The 22035-nt window shown below is 46.5% G+C and overlaps 3 protein-coding genes and 1 long non-coding RNA gene across 4 annotated transcripts in view; 2 read left to right on the forward strand and 2 right to left on the reverse strand.

Annotated features, from left to right (window-relative positions):
- The first annotated feature begins 895 nt into the window (after positions 1–895).
- Positions 896–2869, forward strand: UBQLN3 (ubiquilin 3). The gene has a single exon (XM_028116068.2). The coding sequence runs from the start codon at positions 896–898 to the stop codon at positions 2867–2869; it is 1974 nt and encodes a 657-aa protein (XP_027971869.1).
- An 8908-nt stretch (positions 2870–11777) lies between these two features.
- LOC148162650 (uncharacterized) overlaps positions 11778–22035 on the reverse strand; it is a 55436-nt gene continuing 45178 nt past the window's right edge. Inside the window, exon 2 of the long non-coding RNA XR_015766671.1 lies at positions 11778–12003. This is a non-coding gene — a long non-coding RNA (uncharacterized LOC148162650). The remainder of the gene's footprint in view (positions 12004–22035) is intronic.
- LOC114218706 (ubiquilin-1-like) lies at positions 13616–15256 on the forward strand. The gene has a single exon (XM_028115945.2). The coding sequence runs from the start codon at positions 13616–13618 to the stop codon at positions 15254–15256; it is 1641 nt and encodes a 546-aa protein (XP_027971746.2).
- OR52D1 (olfactory receptor family 52 subfamily D member 1) lies at positions 19208–20164 on the reverse strand. The gene has a single exon (XM_028115947.1). It carries the CDS (start codon positions 20162–20164, stop codon positions 19208–19210), a length of 957 nt encoding a protein of 318 aa, XP_027971748.1.

Consider the following 22035-nt stretch of genomic DNA (forward strand, 5'->3'; position numbering starts at 1 on the left):
GAATAACAATAATCTTTTTAAAAAGTAAAATAAAAACTTTGTATCATTCCTGGCCCCTCTCTCATACACTAGATCTTGCCCATCAGAAAGTCAATATGCTGAAGATATATAAAAAATTCATGTCTAATATTGAATCAAAGAGAAGACAGAAACATAGAATGCCAGGAAGAAGAACAATTCAGGGTGCAGCTGAATTTGGGTCTTCACAGGGACATAGGGGGCTAAGGCTAAACCTTTCCTAATTTTGCAATCCAAGGCTGTCTCCACATACCACATACAAGTGTGTGGAAGTAGGGCTCTTGACCTGTGATGGAAGGGTCAGCCCAGGTTCCTCACTATGAAGAAGGCATCAAGGTAAAGGAAATAGAAGAGGTAAAGGGGGGGCGGCTGAGTTCCTGGGGAGACAGAGCACCTTGGAGAGGTCTCAAGAATCCATTGTGTGAGGCTGTGTTGTCAGTGCTGAGGTCACAGAGGTGACCTGATGGAGTGGGTTCTAGCCCAGAAGGCTTCAGGGGTGGCTGTTAGCAAGATGAGGGTGGTTTGGAGCCCTGTATAAGAGGAAGGACGGGGCCACAGCTTACTGGTATGTATGCCCCGACCCAAATCCTTCTTCCTGCCTTTGCCCTTCACTCATCAACCATAGACCTCTTTCTCAGGGCATCCAGTCTCCCTCTCCTGACCTGACACCTCTCAGACCCATAATCCTCCACAAGCATCCTATCCCGAGGACCTCATTGCCCCTTCCATGCAGACTCCCTGTGGCCCCGCCCCGAGACCCCAGGCCCTCTTCCTGCTCACCTTTCTTACTTCTGCCACTGCCCAAAAGGATGATCTTGGTACCCCATCCCCATCCCCCAGCTGTGTCCCCACAGACCTGGGCCTCCTGCTGCCCACCATGGCCAAAAGCGGAGAGGCCCTGCCACAGGGCAGCCCAGCACCGATCCAGGATCCCCACCTCATCAAGGTGACAGTGAAGACGCCCAAGGACAAGGAGGATTTCTCAGTTACAGACACTTGCACCATCCAGCAGCTGAAGGAAGAGATATCCCAGCGCTTTAAGGCCCGCCCTGATCAGCTGGTCTTAATCTTTGCTGGCAAAATCCTCAAGGACCCTGACTCACTGGCACAGTGTGGAGTGCGAGATGGCCTCACTGTCCACCTGGTCATCAAGATGCAACGCCGCACCATGGGCACTGAGTGTCCGGCTGCTTCAGTCCCTGCCCCAGCCCCCAGCCCTGGATCATTCCCTCAACCTAGCTCCATTTACCCAGCAGATGGGCCACCCACCTTTAGTTTAGGTGTTCTCACAGGCTTCAACGGGCTAGGCCTGACCTCTGGTAGTTTCTCTGACCAGCCAAGCTCACTGATGTGGCAGCATGTCTCTGTGCCTGAGTTTGTGGCTCAGATCATTGATGACCCTTTCATCCAGGGTCTGCTGTCCAACACAGGCCTGATGTGCCAGCTGGTTCTTGACAACCCCCATATGCAGCAGCTGATCCAGCACAACCCCGAGATTGGGCACATTCTCAACAACCCTGAAATCATGAGGCAGACGCTGGAGTTCCTACGCAACCCAGCCATGATGCAAGAGATGATGCGTAGCCAGGACCGGGCGCTCAGTAACCTGGAGAGCATCCCTGGTGGCTACAATGTGCTTCGTACCATGTACACAGATATTATGGACCCGATGCTTAATGCAGTACAGGAGCAGTTTGGTGGCAATCCCTTTGCTACTGCCACTACTGCTAATGCCACCAGCAGCAGCCGACCTTCGAGGACGGAGAACTGTGACCCTCTCCCCAACCCCTGGGCTTCCACATATGGAAGCTCAGGTGGCAGGCGAGGCAGGCGCCCTGGAGACCAGGATGTATCTGAAACTAGAAATAGGGTTCCCAACATTCTGGGTAATATAGGGCTCTATGACTATCTTCAGCAATTATATGAGACCCCCCAGTCCCTGGGAACCTATCTGCAAGGCACTGCATCCACCTGCAATCCTAGCCAAGAACCACCACCACCACCACCACCAGGAAATCGAATCCCCCCAACTTCCTCCTCCTCCCAGGAACGTGAGTCAGGCCAGCCTCTCCCCAGAGAGTCAGTAGCCATCAAGGGAAAGTCCTCTTGCCCATCATTCCTGAGATACCCCCCAGAGAGCAGTACTGAACAAGACAGAGGCCAAGGTGGTGCAGGGAACGGCTCCACCGGCCACAGCACCAACATGCCTGACCTTGTCTTAGGTCTGTGGCGTTCTGCCAACAGGGCGCCATTCGTTCCTTCACCACCTTCCCCCATGGCGGCTACCCCTGGAATGCCTGAGCATGCTTGGCTGCCCCCACCAGCTTATCCAAGATCCCTGAGACCTACCAGCATGAGCCAGGTCCCACAGCTGCAGGACGAGATGCACCGGCAACTGCCGCTACTTCTGCACCTTCAGGCAGCCATGGCAAACCCTCGCGCCATGCATGCCCTGCTACAGATCCAGCAGGGTCTGCAGATCCTGGCTACCGAAGCCCCTCGCCTCCTCCTCTGGTTCATGCCTTGCCTAGCAGGGCTGGGAAGTATGGCAGGTGGAACAGAGCTTAGAGAGGGCGCCCTTATGCCTGAGGATCCCCCGGTAGCCCCAGGTCCTGAGGTTCCCCCAGCACAGGGCTCTGTGGATCTGGACCTCCATTCCACCCCTTTCCTCCAGATGTTGCAAGCTCTAGCTGGTGCCAATCCCCAGCAGCCACAGCCCGAGACTCACTTCCGGGTGCAGCTAGAGCAACTGCGGGCGATGGGCTTTCTGAATCCCGAAGCCAATCTCCAGGCCCTCATAGCCACTGGGGGTGATGTGGATGCTGCTGTGGAGAAGCTGAGGCAGGCATAGGAGCCCTAGTTGTTCAAGCCGTATCTTTTCCTCTGTGCCCTTTCCCCGTGTCCCACTACCCTAACTCCCCCATTCTTGAATGCAGCTGCACACTATGAACCAAATCCACTATGATGCCCTTTACTATGGAGACAATGTTGTTCCAGAGTCAATGAGGAAGAATGAGAGCCAGAAACAGTGGGGCTGCTGTGAGTGACCCAACCATCCCTGCCACTGTACCATCTCGGGGCCCCAGTCTGAGCTCTGCTTACGCCTGTCTTGAGATGCAATTACATCCAATCTCCAGTGTCTGTTGCTGCCCGAGTCCAGTTCTTTGTGGGCTCAGGGGGAAAGGAGCCAGTATGGGAAAAAAGCTGGTGAGGAGAGCTGTGTCTGCATGGGTGGGAGGGCTGGGAGGGAAAGCCCAAAGGTTTGAGGTTCAAAGATTTGGGAAGAACCAAGGAGGGTGAACTGAGGCCTGCAGCTTCCCTGGTGTCCTTCCAGAGGTCCCCCAGATCTTGTGTCCTGTAGGAGCTGCCACCCTGTACTCCGTTCTTCGGAGCATTCCTACCACCAGCCTGCCTGCAAAGTGGGCACGGTTAGTTATTTCTATCGCCCCTGAAGACTATCCCACAGGTGGCTCTCACTTTCTGGATTTGAGGCTGATTCCTGAGTAGATGGGGAGCCCCAAGAATTCAGCCTGAGTTCTAAGATTCCCTAATCGTGCAAGGTTGCAAAAGTACTGTCCCTGGTGGACACAGTTTGTCCTGGATGTTGTCTTTCTAGCAGCTGCCAGCTCAGAAACGGAGTACTCAGCCTGTGCCCAGCATTCTGCTAGTGGTTAGAGAGTCCGTGTGAGACAGAGACATGATCCTCCTTCAGGAGGCGATGGTCTGGGGGCACGGAGCATTCAAACTGTATGTGAAGACTAGTCGTTATATAGAATACAAGTTGTGAAAGGTGCTGCAAAGAGCAGGAGCTATGGAGGAGCACACAGGCCTGATCTTGTCTGGGGAGACAGGGAAGGCTTCCCGAGTAGGCGCTCCAAGCTGAAATCTTAAAAGTGGTAAGAATGAAGTAGGCAGACATGTGACAGGAGAGGGGAGAGCATCCCAGCTGAAGAGCCAGGAGGAGAAAAGGGGCTGAGGCAGGCTGTGTATGACACACAGGAGGTGCCCTCGGCCTCTCAGACTAAAGTCTCGTTTGCACTCAGCAGTGCTTCCCATGACCCGAGTACTTCCACGATAAAAGTGACACAATGCACGAATCAAGTCAGCAAACCAGGCCTCACCCACAGGGCCACTCTGGAGAAATGCACAAACACACTTAAATACACCCTGACACGGCACAGCTTTGTACATATGTTCAAGCATACACACAGAACACGGTCTGTTAAAGATTGATCTCAGAACGGAGATGTAAACACAAACATTAATGTTATATTGCTGTCCAGAGAAGAAAAGGGGCTTTGAGGGAGGGGACCGCTGCGGTAAAAGTGGTCACGGTGTGTGTTTAAACATCAGAGACTCAACATTGGGGGTCCTTCTAAGGAACCTGGAGAAACAGAACCTCCACCTGGGACTCAGGACACTTGTACCCAACCTCTCTTACCTTTCAGCGACCAGCATGCATCAGAGATGAAACGAGCTTTGGAAGCAACTTTCTCCCACTGCTTTAGGTTTCAACCTCTAAGTGAAACAGGAGGCTTCAAGCTCCCCTTCATTGGGGTTAGGGGGGGGACCTGTCCAGATCAAAGGAACTGCTGTTTATAGTGGTGCTAGTGGGGGAAGGCAGGGGCAAGTCTTGCCTCTCTGTTTCCTGGAACCAATAAGGCAAGTGCTGTGGGGCTGCCTCTGACCGGGGAAGGTGTACCATGCAATCTCTTAATTTCTGTCCTCCAAAGGCCAGGTAGGTTTGAGAAAAAGCCTCAGGGAAAGATTGATTTCATGTGCCTTTCATCTGGGCCAAAGGAAGCATGAGGGCTCATTTGAAGTAAATCTCAGGACAGACAGCAGGTGGGAATCTGGGTCTAAGCAGGTGGGAATCCTGACTAGGGAGGAGTTTTCAGGCCATATGTTAGGAGAGCCCTGGACAGTGGACTGGGTGTTTGGAATCTTGGCTATAGTCTCATCGGAGACTGAACACCTCAGCTGGGTGTCCAGGAGAGGGGATTCTTGGACAGGGAAGGTCACTGGCCTCTATCTAGGGCTCTATCCTAATGCAGGGCCAGGCCCATGGGAGGCACTCAGTAAAGACTGAATGAATGAACGCTGAATGATGAGTGAGGAAACGAGCACCCAAATGAGAAAGTGGTTAGGGAGACGAAGCAGATGTGAACTGATAGAGGGTAGCCCAGGACGGGGCTTGTGCTTGGGGAAATGGGGACTGCTGGAGTTTGGGGAAGAGGGCATCTCGCAGGCTGATATGGCCAAAACAGCAGGCTTCTCCAGATGTCTTATTTGCTCCCTGCAGTGACTCTCACCCTCTATCAGGAGGTCTAAATCCAGGACCTGCCCCTGGAGAGGACCCGCAGCTGGGGTTGTGTATGTGCAGAAGAGAAGTAGGGTCAGTTTAGGTGATACTGGCTCTAGTGCCTGGCTCCACCCAAGGAAGATGTACCCTTTCTTCAGACCGAGAGATTTGCTAGAAAGCAAAGAAAAAAAAAAAGAGAGAGAGAGAGAGAGAGAGAAGCAGCAGGAGGATTGAAGTCTGTAATACTGTATCACATAGCCAGTCAGGTAGGTGGACGGACAACAAGTTAAGAGCAAAGCATTACTCAAACAACAGGAAGTGATTTTATGCACCTGTTCTTTTTATTATTATTATTATTCTCCTCCTAATACTTCTGTCATAAATACATATTTTTTCTAGATATTTTAGGGGTTCACTACTTATATTTAATTTTAAATAATAGTTAACATTTTTTGAGGTTTTCCAAGTGCCAGCCCAGTTCCAAGCTCTTTATATCCGAATGCACACAATAGTCCCCTAATGCAGGTAGTGTTACTATTCCCATCTTTCAGATGAGCAAAACTGAGGCATAGGGAGAGGGGAAATTTCATGGCTTAACGTTATACAGCTTCTGCATAGGGGAGGCAGGATTTGAAATTAGTCTATTCCAGAGTCCACACTCTTAACCACTGCGCTCGGTCAAATTAATTCATGCTTCAATCCGTACCCATAAAGAGTAAAAAGGGGAGGATTTGTGGCATTTAATTGGGATCTTTGCCTCCCTGCAAATGCCTACCGTGGACTGGAATATTTCCTTTGCCATATCTTATATATGTTTATATATGTGTATTTATGGTGTTTTTTTAATTTAATCAACTAGTGCCACACTTCTTAAATTGTTTTAACTTTGAAATTCTTAATGACAGAATGTTCAATGCTTGACTCCTTATTCCTTTGCAAAATACCATTGTTTAATTTTGTCTGTTTTTCTGCGTGTACTTACAGTAGATGTCAAATTTCAGGAAAAGCCAAATGAGATCTTGATTGGCCACTACATTTACAAATTAGAGAGAATCGAGAATTTTACAACTGGCAGTATTTCCTTTTAGAATGCGAAATGTTCCCATTCAAATTTCCTTTGTTTGCTCTAAAGAAGTGTAGTGTCTCCAACAGCTGGTGAACAGAGTGGGAGGGATGGGAGTAGGCAAAGTAGATGAGGGGGATTAAGAGGTATAGACTTCCAGTCATAGAATAAATCCGTCATGGGAACGACATGTACAGCACGGGGAATATAGTTAGTCGTACCGTAATAACGTTTGGTGACAGAATGCATAAAAATATCAAAGCACTATAATGCACACCTGAAACTGATAGGATATTGTATGTCAATTATACTTCAATAACAATAACAAAAGAACTGTAGTTTCTTTTGTTACTTTTTTTGTTACTTCTTTTGTTTTATTAGTCCTATCCCTTAGGGTTTATTTCAATGTTACATTTTTCTGGTTATTTGGAGTGAAATTTTTTTCCTTTATATTTTCAGGATACATATGGTTGTGATGAAACTGTGCTGTCACCAATTATATGATAAATTCTTATTTTAGACAGATTTTTTGTTGATTCTCATGCAGACAAGTATATGCATCCTTGAAAAACAGTTATAAAGACTCTAACGTTCTAATAGTTAAGCCTCTTTTCTAAAATGAATTTGAATTGTTTTCTCAGTTTAAAAGCAACATATAAGTACAGTTAATCCTTGAACAACTATGTGGGTCCACATATATATGGAATTAAAAAATTTTTTTATTATGTTCAGTTAGCCAGCGTATGTTTTTATCGTAGTAGAATTTTAAATTTTTGGGGTTGAGAGCAAAAACCACAGACATTTATTTACAACTACCCACCCCAGTCTCCGTGACATCAAATACAAGTCAACTGGCGCAGAGGTTGTACCTGCTGCCCTGTAAGTAGCGGGCTGGGGGGGTGGCCCACAAAGACCAGGACCGGGCTGGGCTGTAGGTCACTCCATGTGCCCACGGTGCAGTCAGGTCCATCGCCCGGGGCTGGTGGGCAGGGGGCTGGGCTGGAGTGGAGGAAGGCACCCAGAGGGCAGGGATGGCACTGTGCAGGAGCCCCGCACCTCCACTGTTCCCAGCTCCCTCACCCCACTGCCCCCTCCAGCCCCCCCGCCCAGAGAGGCTGGTGCACTCACTTATGGTGGACTCACTTGTGACAGCAGCTGCACGTGGCCAGGGCTGGGGGGTATACCCCCAGGAGGCAGATGGAGCAGTTCCACTGTGCCTCCAGGCTGTGGTTGCTGCCCACGGCCCACTCAGGGGCTGCAGTAGGATGGAGGCCACCAGGCTGCAGAACATTGCCATCTTGGCGCTGGGCCCAGGGCTGCCTCCCCGGTCCCAGCCCTACCTGCCGCTTACAGGTGGAGTTTTTTTTTTAAATAAATTTACATACAATACTGTAAATGTGTTTTCTCTTTCTTATGGCTTTCTTCATAACATTTTCTTTTCTCTAGCTGACTTTATTGTAAGAGTACAGAATGTGACACATACAACCTACAGAATGTGTGTTAATCTACTGTTTATGTTATCCCTAAGGCTTCTGGTCAACAGAAAGCTATTAGTAGTTACATTTTTGAGGAATCAAAAGTTATATGTGGATTTTTTACTGCACTTCTAACCCTTGCATTGTTCAAGGGTCAACTGTGTATCTCAGATAATATAGGTAAGTAAAATAAGAACATGAAAACTAGCAATGCTAATACCATGATGGTTGCCCTTCCAACACATGTTACAAACCTGCGCTACTATTGTAAATAATGTTTCATAACCTGGTTTTTTAACTTGATAATAAGTCAGGAAGCTTATTTTCTAAGTTACAGAGGAGCCTTTTGCAACTCATTAGTTTAACCAATATTTCCTGAACACTTTCTATATGCCAGAAACTATGCTTGGTGCTAAGAATTCAATGGTGAAAAAGATAGATACGGTTCTTGCTCTAAGGAGCTTACACTATAGTGGAGATAAGAGACTTCCAATGAACAAGAGATAAAAGTAATAGCTAACACAGCACTCACTGAGACCAAGGCACTGTTTAATAAGCTTTGTGCCTATTAACATTTAATTCTTACAACAACCCTGTAAGGTTGGTACTATCATTAACCAATTTTACAGATAGGTAAAGGAAGGTGTTGGAATGTTAAATGTCTAATCCAAGGTTGCACAGCTAAGCAGTGGTGGAGTTGAAGCTGATATTTGAACCCATGTTTCTAGAGGCCACACTCTTAATCTCTATTCTATTGCAAAAATAATTTTGAATTATAATAAATTTCATGTGGGAAATAGACCAGGTAATTTAATAGTGCATTTAGAGGGAGGAGGGGTATATATTTAGAAGAGTGGTCAGAATGTATCTCTCTGGAGGGAGTATTTCTGCAGAGACTTTAAGGGAAAGAGGAAGCCAGACATTCAGAGAGCTGGGGGAAGAATGTTCCAGGAAGAGGGGAAAGTGTAGAGGAGTTCCCTGAGTTAGGTTAGAGTTCAACAGGTTTGAAGAAAAAGGAAAGAAGGCCAGTGTGTCCAGAGTAGTGAGAATGGGCAGGGAAGAGTGCTTCGAGGTGAAGTGGGAGAGACAGTAGGCAGGATGGTGCAGGGTTGTGTTGCCTCCCACTGAGTATGGAGTGTGGATTTCTTTCTCCTCTCTGGGGAGCATAAATGAGAGGCTGGCAGGGGTGGAAACAAAGTCAAGATAGAAGATCCTGCTGTCATTCAGGTGAGGGATGGTGTTGCCCTTAGACTGGGGTTCTCTACAAGGGCATATGGCAAGAAGTGGACAGCTGAAGAATTTTTGGAGATATAATTGACAAACCCTTCTGATAAGATCAGATGTGCAAGTTTAAAGAAAGGAAGGAATTGGGAACTCATTTACTTATTCAGCTAACATTAACTGAACGCTCTCTCTCTACCAGGTTCTGTGCTGCGTGCTGGAGATGGAAGGTGTTCTAGATCACAAAGCCCTGCCTTTGTGAAGCCAAAAGAAAGGAGGCAGATACACTACATAATGGAATTTCAAGCAAAGGAAGGGAGAGGCTAAGAAACACAGAGTAAGGAGACAGAAATTGACAGGTGGACTCTTCTGGGATTGTAATCACCAAGCACATCACGCCAGAGAGCATTTAAGCCGAGATGTGATGAATGAAGGGAGTGAGCAAATGAAAGTCAAGAGCACGAGGTCCCTGACAAATGGGATATCACTTAAAAAGCAGGCACGAGCAGGGTGTGTTCCAGAATACAAGAAGGCTGCTGTGCCTGGGGCAGGGTGTCCCGGAGATGGGTCAGGGAGTCAGCCCGGGGCGAAATTATCAGAGCGTTTTAGACTTGGTAAAGCATTTAGATTAATCTAAGTAGCACAGGAAATCTTTTGGTGGTTTTGTGTAAAGAGGTGAGGTTAATTGATTTATATGTGCTACTGTGGCAAGTAGTGACTCTAATGGACCAAGAGAGGAAGTAGGGAAACCAGCTAGGAGGACACTGAAAATGTCAAGGTGGGGCACCTGAGTGGCTCAGTTGGTAAAGCATCTGGCTCTTGATCTCAGCTTAGGTCTTGATCTCAGGATTGTGAGTTTGAGCCACGCATTTGGCTCCATGCTGGGTGTGGAACCTGCTTAAAAAAAAACAAAAAAAAAACAAAAAAACAACTGTTGAGGTGATCAGAGTCAGGACGCATGTTGAAGAAAAAGCCCTAAATAATTACTGATAAATTAGAAGTGCAAAGAAAGGACTCAGGGGTGATTCCTGTGTTTCTGGCCTAAACAACTAAATGAATGATGGTATGAGAAGGGAGAAGGGGCTGGCGGGGGGAGCGGTAAGTGGAGATTCTGTTCTGACATGAGCTGTCTTGCTTGTAAAACTAGCCGAGATAGGGAAGACTATGGGAGAAACAGGTTTGTAGAGAGAGAGAGACAAGCGGTCATTTACTGTTTTATATGATTCCATTTATCATGACAACAAAGGATTCTCATATATGTTTGCTCCATGTTCATCCTATTTTTGGACTTGTTTAGGTGAACAAAACATCACAAACTGCCATGACAATAAATCAGTGTCTGCGTCTTTACTTCAATCTCCCTTTCTCCCTCCTAACCTCCCTCCTTCCCACCTTTCCTTTCTTCCTTCCTACATGTATTTTATTTAGTGTTTGCTAGCAACGGGGTTACGGTAGCAAATAAGGTCCCTGTTCTCATGGAGCTTATGTTCTAGTGAAGGGACACGGAAACATAAATGAATAGTAAAGAAGAAATAATGACACAATGATAAGTTCTATGCAGCTAATTAAAATAGACTACTAAGATACGAAATGGTTGGGAAGGGCTTTGTGAAGAGATGATTTGAAAGGTAAGAAGGATGAGCCTTGTAAAGATTAAGTGGACAAGCATTAAAGGCTTAGGGAACAACAATTGCAATGACTTTAAAGATGGGAAGGCACTTGGTCTGTTTCAGATATAAAAGGGAGGCCAGTGTATTTATAGAAGGGAGGCCGGTGTGGCCAAGTTTTGTAGAAAAGGAGAAAATCATCATCAGGAAGTCAAGGAGATGAGCAGGAGTCCAACCAGGGGAGGCTTTGTAGCTAGACAAGGAGTCTGGATATTATTGCAAAAGTGATATGGACGTAGTCTTTGCTACTCCCATCAGAGGGTCTTTTTTTGTTTAATTAAACAAATTTATAAGATTATCATTATAAACCACACTCAAACCTACTCAGTGTATTATAGGAGGGAAAACACAGCTCACTAGCAGGACAGAATCAGGCATTTCTCTCTTAATGGGAATCCTTATAGCCCTTCCTGTTCAGTTATGTCTAATAAAACTATTATTGGGATGGGAAAACCTTAGCCCATCTCTGTGAAAAATATGGGAATGTAATATGTTTTCTGGAAATTAGATCTTAATAAACTTTAAATCAGGTGCATAAAGTCAGCATTTTATTGAATCTGGTTGGGGTCCTGGGTCTAAGAGAAGATACCACACTCCCCTCACCAGGCTGCTTGGAGTTGTCTCCATCATCTGCAGCTGAACATGTCTCTGGGCATTTGGTCAACCCTGACAGGCACACCTGTTCTCAGTATCTCCCAGTCTAGTTATGGACCTGACCACAAGATGTGCCGAAGATCGGCAGTGACTGTAGTGTTGAAATCATACTCAATATTTGACAAGTGTCTGCTCTGTGTCAGATACTTTGGATTGCACTTTATATGCATTATCTCCTTCAGTCTTCAAAACAAATCTGTGAAAAACTACCACTTTATAGATGACGAAACCCTGGCTTAAAAGGGGTAAATGACTTGTTGAAGGTTATTAACTGGTAGGAGTGGGATTTAAACCAGGGCTATTTTCCTCTAGAGAGCCCACATTCCCCCTTTTTTGTCCTAAGTAGTAAGTTTTAAATTGATTAAATAAATACCAAGTTGATTGTTTTATTTTATTTTCCAATTATAAAAGGAATTTAGGTAAAATGTAAAATATTCCAATGATGTCGGCTTCTCAGGAAGGATGAAGGGAGATTCTTGTGTTGAAGAACTCAGCGGACGACATGGGCAGGGCTCCCTCACTGAGACACAGTGTGTAAATGGACTGGCAAGGGCTGTCAGTGGGTGCTTGGGAAGGAGACATTCCAGGTCCTGACACTAGAGCCTGAAAGAGAAGAGAGAAGGGATGCTTCACCTCACAGGCTATGTAGGAGAAGAAAAAAAAAAAAATCCCTGGAAACATGAGGTAGGAGAAAGCAATTCTGGATGACTGTCACCCAGAATGCTCTTCAACTCCTGTTACGTATTAATTTATTAGCTAATGCAAAGCCAGGAACGTTAGCTTGAAGATACAGTTCTGCTGGGTGAAACACAAAGAAACTTCCCCAAAGGAATTGGTTTGACTAATAATGTTTGTATAGTAGAAGTTGTTCTGAGATCTGGGCATTCCCAGGAAGGGCCCCCTAGATTGCTTGCTGCCAGCCAGCCATGAGGCTCATTCTATGAAGCTTCCTCAGACTGAGAGGGTCTTTGAAACTCAGGAAACACAACTTATCAGAGTCTGGATATTGGTTGGATACAGGGGACACTGATTCAAACTAGTCCAAGTTTAAGAACATATATCAATATCTAGGAGTAGAGAAATCTAGACGCTCATTCGTTTCCCATATCCAGCAGAACCTTCTGAAGGTGGTATTATAGACAGCCAAGTGCTAATTTTGTAGTCCTTGGAAAAACCAGAATCAGAAAAAGGATCAAGGATATAATGGTAAAAGTCTGGCAGCCTGATGTATCCATCTTCACAGTAAAAAAAATACAATTGCTGCAGAGATCTGACAGATTTAACATGGAGTCCCACCTGCCTGGAGTGGTCAAAACAGTGACTTAGAGAATCATCATTTTTCTGCTTTTGCAGTTGAAATATGGCAGCTCCCAAGGGACAATTTTCATCTTCAAATGGGTCTTAAATTTCATCACTGTTAAGTCATAAAGACCTAGAGTAAAATTATTACTTTCTTATAATTTCTTTTGCCTCAGCTCTAATCCTGGAGAGTTGAGATCATAGCTTATGTCTCTGAGAACTACTTACAACAGAAGTTCTTGGGGAACATGATGTTTTTCTTAGAACTGCTTCAGTAAGTTACTTAGCCTGGTGAGCCTTGGAGACACAAGCTGCCCTCAAGCCCCCACTGAGGTTGGATGGACTAACTGTACACATCTTCATTCTGTTCATATAGAAACAAGGGAATTTGTGACCTTAGGGGAACTGGGCCATGGTCAGTATACAGCCATTTAGTGGAAGACAGGTGACTAGAACGAGCACTTCCTAAGCCAGTTCTCAGACCAGTACCTTTCCTACTTAGCTATATTTGTTTACCAATCTCAGGTGGTATGATTTTCAAAAGTGAAATAGGCTGGGCACAACAGGTTTCTAGACAGAAACATTTAATTTTTTTCTATTGCTCTTTAAGTCAGATTGTAAAGAGAGCCTACCTCGGGCAGGTAGAAGAGACCTCTGCCCTTCCCCCATACAGGTCTACTTTTCAACTGTGACCTCATCACTGACATCATATCCCTTAAGGCTGGCCTTGGCGAAGGACAGCCAACACCTCTATGGAGCTGGGTGACCTCGGGCTACATTAGGAAGTGGTGTCCGGAGGCCGTGTGTGAGTGGACCTCCCTCAACACCTACTGGTCCCTGCACCCAGGTGTGCTTACTGCTGCACCTGGGCTTCTACAGGTCCTCTGGTTGTCCTGCATTCTGCTCTTGAGGAAATATGGTTCGGGCTAGGGAAGAAGCAAGGGACAGCCGGCTGGTGTCTGGTAGGGAGATGTCATCACGCATTATCAGAGTGTCTGTGAAGACCCCACAGGACTGCCAGGAATTTATGCTGGCAGAAAATAGCAGTGTCCACCACTTTAAGAAACAGATCTCCAAACGCCTTCACTGTGACACCGACCGATTGGTGCTCATCTTCACTGGAAAGATCCTCCGGGATCAAGACATCCTGAGCCAGCGTGGCATCCTTGATGGTACTACGGTCCACTTGGTGGTGAGGACCCATCTGAAAAGACCTCCGCCTGGTCCCGGAACTCTGTCAGACCCCACTGGTCGCTGCATGCATCACTCTGAACCCTCCACCTCAGAGAGCGCTGGGATGCTGACCAGGCTGTGCCGGCTGGTCTGGAGCTCACCTGATCTGGCTGACTTTCTTGGCCAGCTGGCTCAACTCTTAATGGTCGCGCCTGAATTGGTGGTGCAGTTCTTGGAAAACCCTGTGGTTCAAGGCCTGGTGAATGAGAAACCACCCAGTGCCAGCCATGCTCCTGAATCCTCAAGGCCAGTACAGAAATCCGAGCCAGCTCTTAAGGCTCTGGAAACCTTGCAGAAACCAGCCCAGCAACAGGAGCTCCTGCAGGCAGATAAGCAGGGGCTAGAGGCGTTGAAGGCAGTGCCGGGTGGTGACAATGCTATGCATCCAGTCTGCTCTGATACCCAGCAGCTCATGCTCTTCACTCTGGCCCCACGGGCTGCCTCCAAAGGCCACAATCCAGGTTCAGAGCTTTGCAAAGAGGAGGCCAGTGCTAACATCAATACTAACACTACCACAGCCATCCCCGCAGCCTTGGCACCGGCCAGGACATTGGCACAGAAGGTCAGGGCAGGAGAAGTTACCCACACCAGGTGCGCGGCCTCAAATCAGGCCAATTCAGAATGTGGGACTGGTATGCCAGATGTAAACTCAGGCCCGGATCTTCTCTCCCAGGAGAACCAGCAGCCTGTAGGGAGAACCACTCTAACCAGTCAGCTGAGACCCTCGCCCTCTGCCTTGCGTAGAGCCTTGCATGTCCTGCAGCAGAATCCAGCTCTGCTACACCAGTTGGCAACTGGAAGCCCCCTGCGACATCATATGCCACTACTTCCCATCCTGACCAATCCACGAGCACTGCAGGCATTGATACAGATAGAAAAGGGCCTGCAGATACTGTCCAAGGAGGTGCCTGGGCTGGGACCTTGTTTATGGGGGCCAGGTAGGCCACCTGGGACTAGAGAACCCCCTGAAACCAGGGGTGGAGGGCAGGGTCAGAGAGCAGACTTGGTGCAACCCACCTTGGCTGTTCTTCAGCTTCTCCACGCATTGCCCAATACCTGCTCCCAGGCCACACAATCCTCATTACCCTTATCCCCCCTCACTGAAGGCTGCTACCAGCAAGAACTGGAGCATCTAAAGGCCATGGGTTTTGCTAATTGTGATGCCAATCTACAGGCCCTCATGGCCACAGGGGGAAACATTCATGCTGCCATTGAGAGGCTGTTGGGGGTACCAGAGGCCCAGGTCCCTCCCGCTGATGCCCACAGCACATGGCTGCATGGAGAGGGAGGGAGAGGAAGGGGAAGGGGAGGGGAGGGGAAGTAGCATATTTTGAACTCCTCTTACTCAGCTCGTGCGCACACTTGAACAGCTCCCTCCCTCACTGCCCAAGCTTGTTCTACATTAAAAAGATTGCTTGGATCTCATGTGTGATGTCAATTTGGGGGTAGGTGGGTGAAGAGAATGTTGTTTGGGGGAGAGATTGATCGTGTTACAGGGTCCTGGGTCCAGGCTGCTCTTATTCTCACACCCCTAATCTCGGAGTGTTTTCCAAATGTGAACGTGAGGTGGGAACGTCCTGAGTGTTTTCAGCAATCTAGTTCCCCACCAACATTGTCATCATCATCACAAACCACATATGCTCCAACTCCAGGGCGACTCTGAAGGAATCCTGGCTTTTGTTCCCCCCGGAAGCCACTCCCTCTTTCACCAAGTATCTCCGTCTTCATGCCCAGTCTCTCCGTATTACAGAAAGCCCGTCCAACCTCCCTCTCAGCTCGGGCTCTTTCTCTCTTACCTGCGTGTGTCAGGATCCTGCTTTGTGAGGTGAACTCCCACCACTTCTGAAACCCCTTCCTCTCCTCCTGGGCAGGTTTCTTCCCTTTACACTGTAAAGTGCTTGACTCTGCTGCCCTATCAGCCACCGAAATTCTCTCTCCTTTCGTCTCTGAATTTCTCCAGAGTGGCCACGTCTCCCCATCCTCTGCAGCCAGACACTTACCCCCAGGATAGTGTAGAAGCTTTCTCAAAACCTCCTCATGCCTCATCTTCTCATTTTTTTTTTCTTTTGTACAAAATCTGATATACTGACCCATCTTTCTTTAAGCTGCTTTATTTAATCCATTTTCTTATCCATTTTTTGTTTTGTTTTGTTTTTATAGAGTGGTGCTTCCCGAGAGTATGCTACACTGATTCTTTATCTTTCAGGGAGTTTGACCATGTCCGTGGCTGTGGCTCTTACTTTTGTGTTCATGGTTCCTTCATCTCTGAAGGAGATGTCTATTTGTACTTTCTAAGGCCTACCAGCCTTCTCCTGGGTGTCACAGAGGAACCTCTGGCTCAGCATGGCCAGATATAGCTCAACATCTTTCCCCAGGCTCCATTCCTAGTCTACATTCTAGGGTCCCTGTGTCTTCGTGAGAGTCTCTAATACTTTCCTAATCCACCCATTCTCTTCTGTAAACTCGGATCAGTCAATGAGGTGATTCACAGTGTAGGCATATGAGGTGTGCCCCAGAGGACCAGGGGCCCTGTGAAACCGTGCAGCAGGACACTATCTGATGAAAGAGAGAGGTGGGAAGCATGTTGGGGGTGTTACTTTGGGGAAACCAGGGACTGTAGATTCAGAGCTAGCCCCAGGGGCCAAATGACTCTGGGCTGAAAAACTACTGAATCTCATGTTTCCTGGGGGCTGGGGAGGATGGACATCTCTGAGCTACACACTGTGACTTAATTGTTTTGTGACACTGCATGAACCTCGAGACCTGAAGATTGTGGCAGTCAGGGACTTGGCATAAAATATCTCTGGGGCCGCATGACCCATCAATGATCCCGATACAGTTTACTTTTCACTTCCCTGTGGCACCGGGATCTTGGTCTGAATTTCTGAGATTAGTGATGCACATTGGGTCCCAGGGAAGAGTGGGAGTCTGGGGATGAAGTGGGTGCGATAGGCAGAGCAGTCTCCTGGGCTCCTAGAAGCATGCTTTCTCCTTTACTGCATGCGCTCCAGTAGCCAGACAGCTGAGTCAGAGGGGAGATCTTGGCAATAATGTTAATAGTCTTCCTATGGACTAGAACTGCCACCTCCAGTCTTCTGGAAGGCCTAATGGCTTCTACACATCACCCTCCCCTTCTAGGAACTATTGCATTTTAGCTTCAGGATGATAAAAGAGCCCAAACGAGAACTTTAGGGAGTGGAGCTTGTCGTCACAGCAGCAGAATCCTCCATCTGTCTGTTATCTATGGTCTGTGAAACTTGGAGTTTGGTCAATAAGGGGAAACCATGGGGAAGAACCGCCCTGTGCTGTATCCACAAGGTATCAGTCCTGAGTATAGGCCGCAGCTAGACCACTGTGCCGTGGTGTCAGCAGCTGTGTGATCCTACACCCCTCCTTCTCTTCTAGTCTCTGCTCTACACTTTTTGACCTTTCTCCTTTGAGCTCTTCTGAGGCCACAGACATAGCTAGAAGAGGAGGATAGCCCAAGTTATGACGGATGGTTGGTGAATTTGTGGGCGAGATGAGGGAGGAACTAGGCTGCAAACTATGGGACTTGTGGCCTAATATCAGACACATCATTTGCCCACTCATGAACCTGAATTTCCTTACCAGTCCATCAAGTCCCTTTATAGCTCTATGGTCCTGAAAAATCTAGTCCAGAGATGGGTGCATTTTAAATATTACTAGGGGAGCCCAGAGTTCTGAATCCTGGCCCTGCCTTTGGTACTAACTTCCTGGGTTACTGACCCCCACTTTCTTCCGGGAAAAATGTGAGTTTCATGGCAGGTAATTAGTGTGAATGGTGAGCAGTTGCCTTGTGAGGGGGACCTTTTGATTAAATGAAGCCAGGATCTTAGGGGGAGCAGGCATAAGGCCCACAGAGAAGCATTTCAAGAGCAGACCGGCAGTTCCCTTACTCATTCCCACCTTCAGCTTCTTTTTACATATTTTTCTCTGTTCCTGAAATCATTGCACTCCTGGGTCTCTTTACCATTTACTACCTCAAGAAACAAAGGGTCTTCACTTTTGTTGCTGTGTGTTCCTGCAGGTTGGCATCCTCACACATATCACATACTGGATAATGCATGAGTTATGGCCCATATAGATGCATAACCTTAGGAATATTAACCTCTCTGAATCACAGGCTCTTAATTTAAATTGCAGACAATAATCACATTTTGAATTATTGGGAGCAGTAACTGGGGACTTATTTGTGTATTTTAGAACCGAGGTCACTAGGGCAAAGGAGGGTTATTAAAAAAGACAATTTGGATTTTGAACAGGAATCCCTGAATTCTAAAGCAGGGATAATTTTATAGCAAAAAGGAAAGGGACTTCTGAATGGAAGACCAGAGGAGGAATGGGAGAAAATACAGTTTTAATGAGCACTATTCATAACCCAAGCACAATCTAAATATTTTAGAGATGTTATATAACATAGTTATCATGACCCTGTGAAATAACATAATGAAAAAACAGTCCTAAATAAGTTATGAGTTGGCTAATAATTTTCAGACTTTACATAACATTCTCGTATTTATTTATTGATCATTTTACATGTTAGCCACTATCTTGAGTTTTCTACATTCATTAACTTACTTATTCCTAGAGACAGCATTAAGAGTAATAGATTTAAAAAAAAGGTCAGATACTAACATTTATCCATTTGACAGTTGGCCAAACTGAGACATAGGAAGATTAAGCAACGTGCTCAAGGCTACAAAACTAGTATGCAGAGGAACCAGGGCCCAAACCCAGGTACTCTAACTTTAGACATTGTGCCCTTCATCACTGCCCAAAGCATTGGAAATCAGATTAAATTTACCTCAAATGTTCATTTTTTTTTTTTAACTTCGACTTGCAGAAGAATATTCCCACTGTGAAGCCCAGACTGATTTAAGAGGAATTGACTTGATCTTTAGTAAGTCTCAGAAACATTTGCAGCAAAAGAAAAAAATGTTAGGTGTATTCTACCTGGCATATCATAGGTACTGAGATTTCTCCAAAGCATGCTTATTCCTATTTGTGAAGTATTCTCAAGAGTAAAAATACTACCATCTTTCTGAGCTCTTCAGAGCCACTCCAGGAGCCTCAGGAACATGGTATGTTCAATATGATTTTTGATACCTCCAATTCATCTGACCTTCTCTTTCCTTCCAGGGCTTCCTCTCCTGTAAACACATTTCTGTCATATCAGAGGTCTCCATCCATGTAAATGCATCTAGACAGCTACCATACCCATTTATTTTCCTTATCTCCAAACTGTGCTCAAATTTCATATTAAAAATTTCCACAAGTGAAGCAGTCTCAGAAGTCGCCTCTGAATCTCCTTGGTCCTAGCCCCATAGATGATTGGGTTGAGCACAGGAGGCACCAGCACGTAGAGGTTCGCCAGAAAGATGTGCACACTCTTGGGGACTTGGTTCTGGCCAAAGCGGTGGGTGAGGAAGGAGAAGAAGGCAGGAATGTAGAAGACCAGGATGACTCCGAGGGGGGAGCCACAGGTACTCAGAGCCTTGTGCCTGGCATCTTGAGATGGCAGGCAGAAGACAGCATAGAGGATAAAGCCATAGGAAATGGCAATGAAGATGCAATCCAGACCCATGGCCAGCAGAGCCACAGTCAGCCCATAGACAATATTGACAGTGATGTTGGCACGGGCCAGGTAAGCAATGCCCATATGCTCACAGTATGTGGGTGCCATGATATGGTGATCACAGTAAGGCAGTCGCCTCAGCAAAAAGATGAATAGAGAGACCACAGCTATACTCTGGAGTACGCCAGCAAGGCCAGTTCTGCCTATGATGCTATGGGTGAGGATGATTGTATATCTCAGTGGGTTGCAGATAGCCACATAACGATCCAAGGCCATGGCAAGAAGAACCGAGGACTCCAGAGCATAGATAGAATGGACACAAAACATCTGTGCCAGGCACCCCCCAAAGGTAATCTCACCAGCATGGAGCCACAAAATGCTCAGCATTTTAGGCACAGTGGTGGAGCTGAGAGCCAGGTCAGTGAGTGAGAGAAGGCACAGGAAGAGGTACATGGGTGCATGAAGGGCATCGTCTGTCACAGTGACCAGGATGAGGGCAGCATTCCCAGCCAGAGCTACCAGATACATGGCACAGAAGGGGGTGGCAATACAGATGTGGGCCCTCTCCAGCCCTGGGACCCCTGTCAGGAACAGAGTGGCTGGCAGACTGTCATCGCTGAGGTTGGAAGCTGGCATTCTGCATGGAAATAAAGGGCTCTACCCAAGGGGTGATGGTAGGACTGCCCTGTCGCATCAGGTCCTTGGTTCATTCACATAAAGTGATGCCCCTTCTGTGAAACAATCTTGTCTAGGCTGAGAAAAACACATATTGTTTTTAACTTGTTCCAAATCTTAAAATACTCTATCACATATAATCCATTTTTTCCATCTATTTTCTATAGTCAAAATTCATGTTTTGATTTCCACATTCCAAGTGCCAGCTATGCCTAACAGAATCCTTTGTAGGATAACTGGACTTCTAAACGTCAGTCCTAATCTGTCACAGAAACTTTGCGGAACCTTGAGAAAAATCGTTTCCCTTCTCTGGACAGTCTCCAAGTAGGAAGAAGAGTGAGTCTGGAATCCCAGTCACCGCTTTTCTACCTATTCATTGTTTAGCATTGGACAAGTTCCAAAATACTTTTCAGACTCAACTTTCTCATTTATAAGTTGGAAATGACAGCACCCAGCTTCTTTATCTCATGATTTTGGGTAGGTAAGAAAGAGTTAAGTATATGGGATTAATATATCTGTACACCAAAAATAGTGTCTTCCCCATTTGTGCAAGCTCTTTTTCCTGTAGCCACATTTTGGAGTGCTATAGACTATTATAATTATTCTATGTCTGCTTTACCAAGGGGAGATCCAAGTTCAGAAAAATAAACTAATGCAATCCAGATCACATAGCGTGTTACTGTCAGACTGAAATTACATCTCAGGTCTCCAGATTCAAAGTTTGGTGTTTTCACCTTACTTAGCCTCACTTATATGGCCCCAATACTTGAATTTTTTTCCTTGCCTGATACTCTAATATCAGTATCTAATGCTGCAATCACTTTACTCCTTATCTGGACTTCAAAGAGACAGATACTAGTGAAAGCCCTTTTCATTTGCCTGGGGACTTCCAGTGATGGCCCAGGCCACTGGAGGAAAAAATCGTGGGTGGTGGAGTGGAGAGCTGGAGTCACTACCACCTTCGCCTGTTCTCCCTTCCCAGCCTATTCTTACCGGCAAAGGAAGATTTCCAAAGATTACTATAAGGAATTTACCACTTTGTGAGCTACTCTGCCACTCTATGTGGGTACCAGAAAGCCTAGGTCCAAACAAGGCTGTTTTCTAGGAGAGCAATGTGAAAAAGACACTGAGCTGGAGCAACACTCTGGGTGGAATGGGAGCATCCTTCCAAATTCATCCCATTGGGCCTTGGCTCTGGGTCACTATGATGACTTGGAGAACTAGACTTTAATAATTGAACTCTGAGTTCTTTCTTGGCACATATTTTTTTTCTGTAATCTGATTTCAAAAACATACCTGTGTCAAGTGACATGTGTTCATAAGTTGAGCATGTTGAGGCTGGAGCTCTGTGATGGGTGTCACCTGTGAGCATGGCACTGTGTGGGGAGTACAGGGTAGAGCAACAGCTTGTGCAGGTGATATGTGCCTGAATGCAGTGGTTTCTTCAGGGATGTGAAAGCTGTGTTCTTGTGCAGGATGGGTGGATGTGATTTGGAGAATGATCGGGTCTGAGTGTGGAATCTGAGTTCAAAAGTCTGATCTGTCCTCACTTTTGTGAGCTCATTGAGTATCTTTAGCTTAGTTCTGAGTTCCAGCCTCCTCTGGTCAAGGGGTTTGATAAGTGAGGTTATTTATTGACTCTCTCTGATGCTCAATTATGAAAACCCAAGGCTGTTGGCTCTAGAGACTTGATCCATGATGCTCATTCTTAGGGGGACAATAGAGAGGGGTTGAAAAAAGAGAAAGACATGAGGAAAGAACATTTTCCATAGGGAATTTTCAAGGAAAGTGGAAATAAAATCTATTAAGTTTTATGTTTCTCTTCTCTTCCT

This window comes from Eumetopias jubatus, unplaced genomic scaffold (assembly GCF_037043125.1).
Source record: "Eumetopias jubatus isolate StellerSeaLion01/CBP00866 unplaced genomic scaffold, mEumJub1_p1.0 scaffold_13, whole genome shotgun sequence".
Lineage (NCBI taxonomy): Eukaryota > Metazoa > Chordata > Mammalia > Carnivora > Otariidae > Eumetopias > Eumetopias jubatus.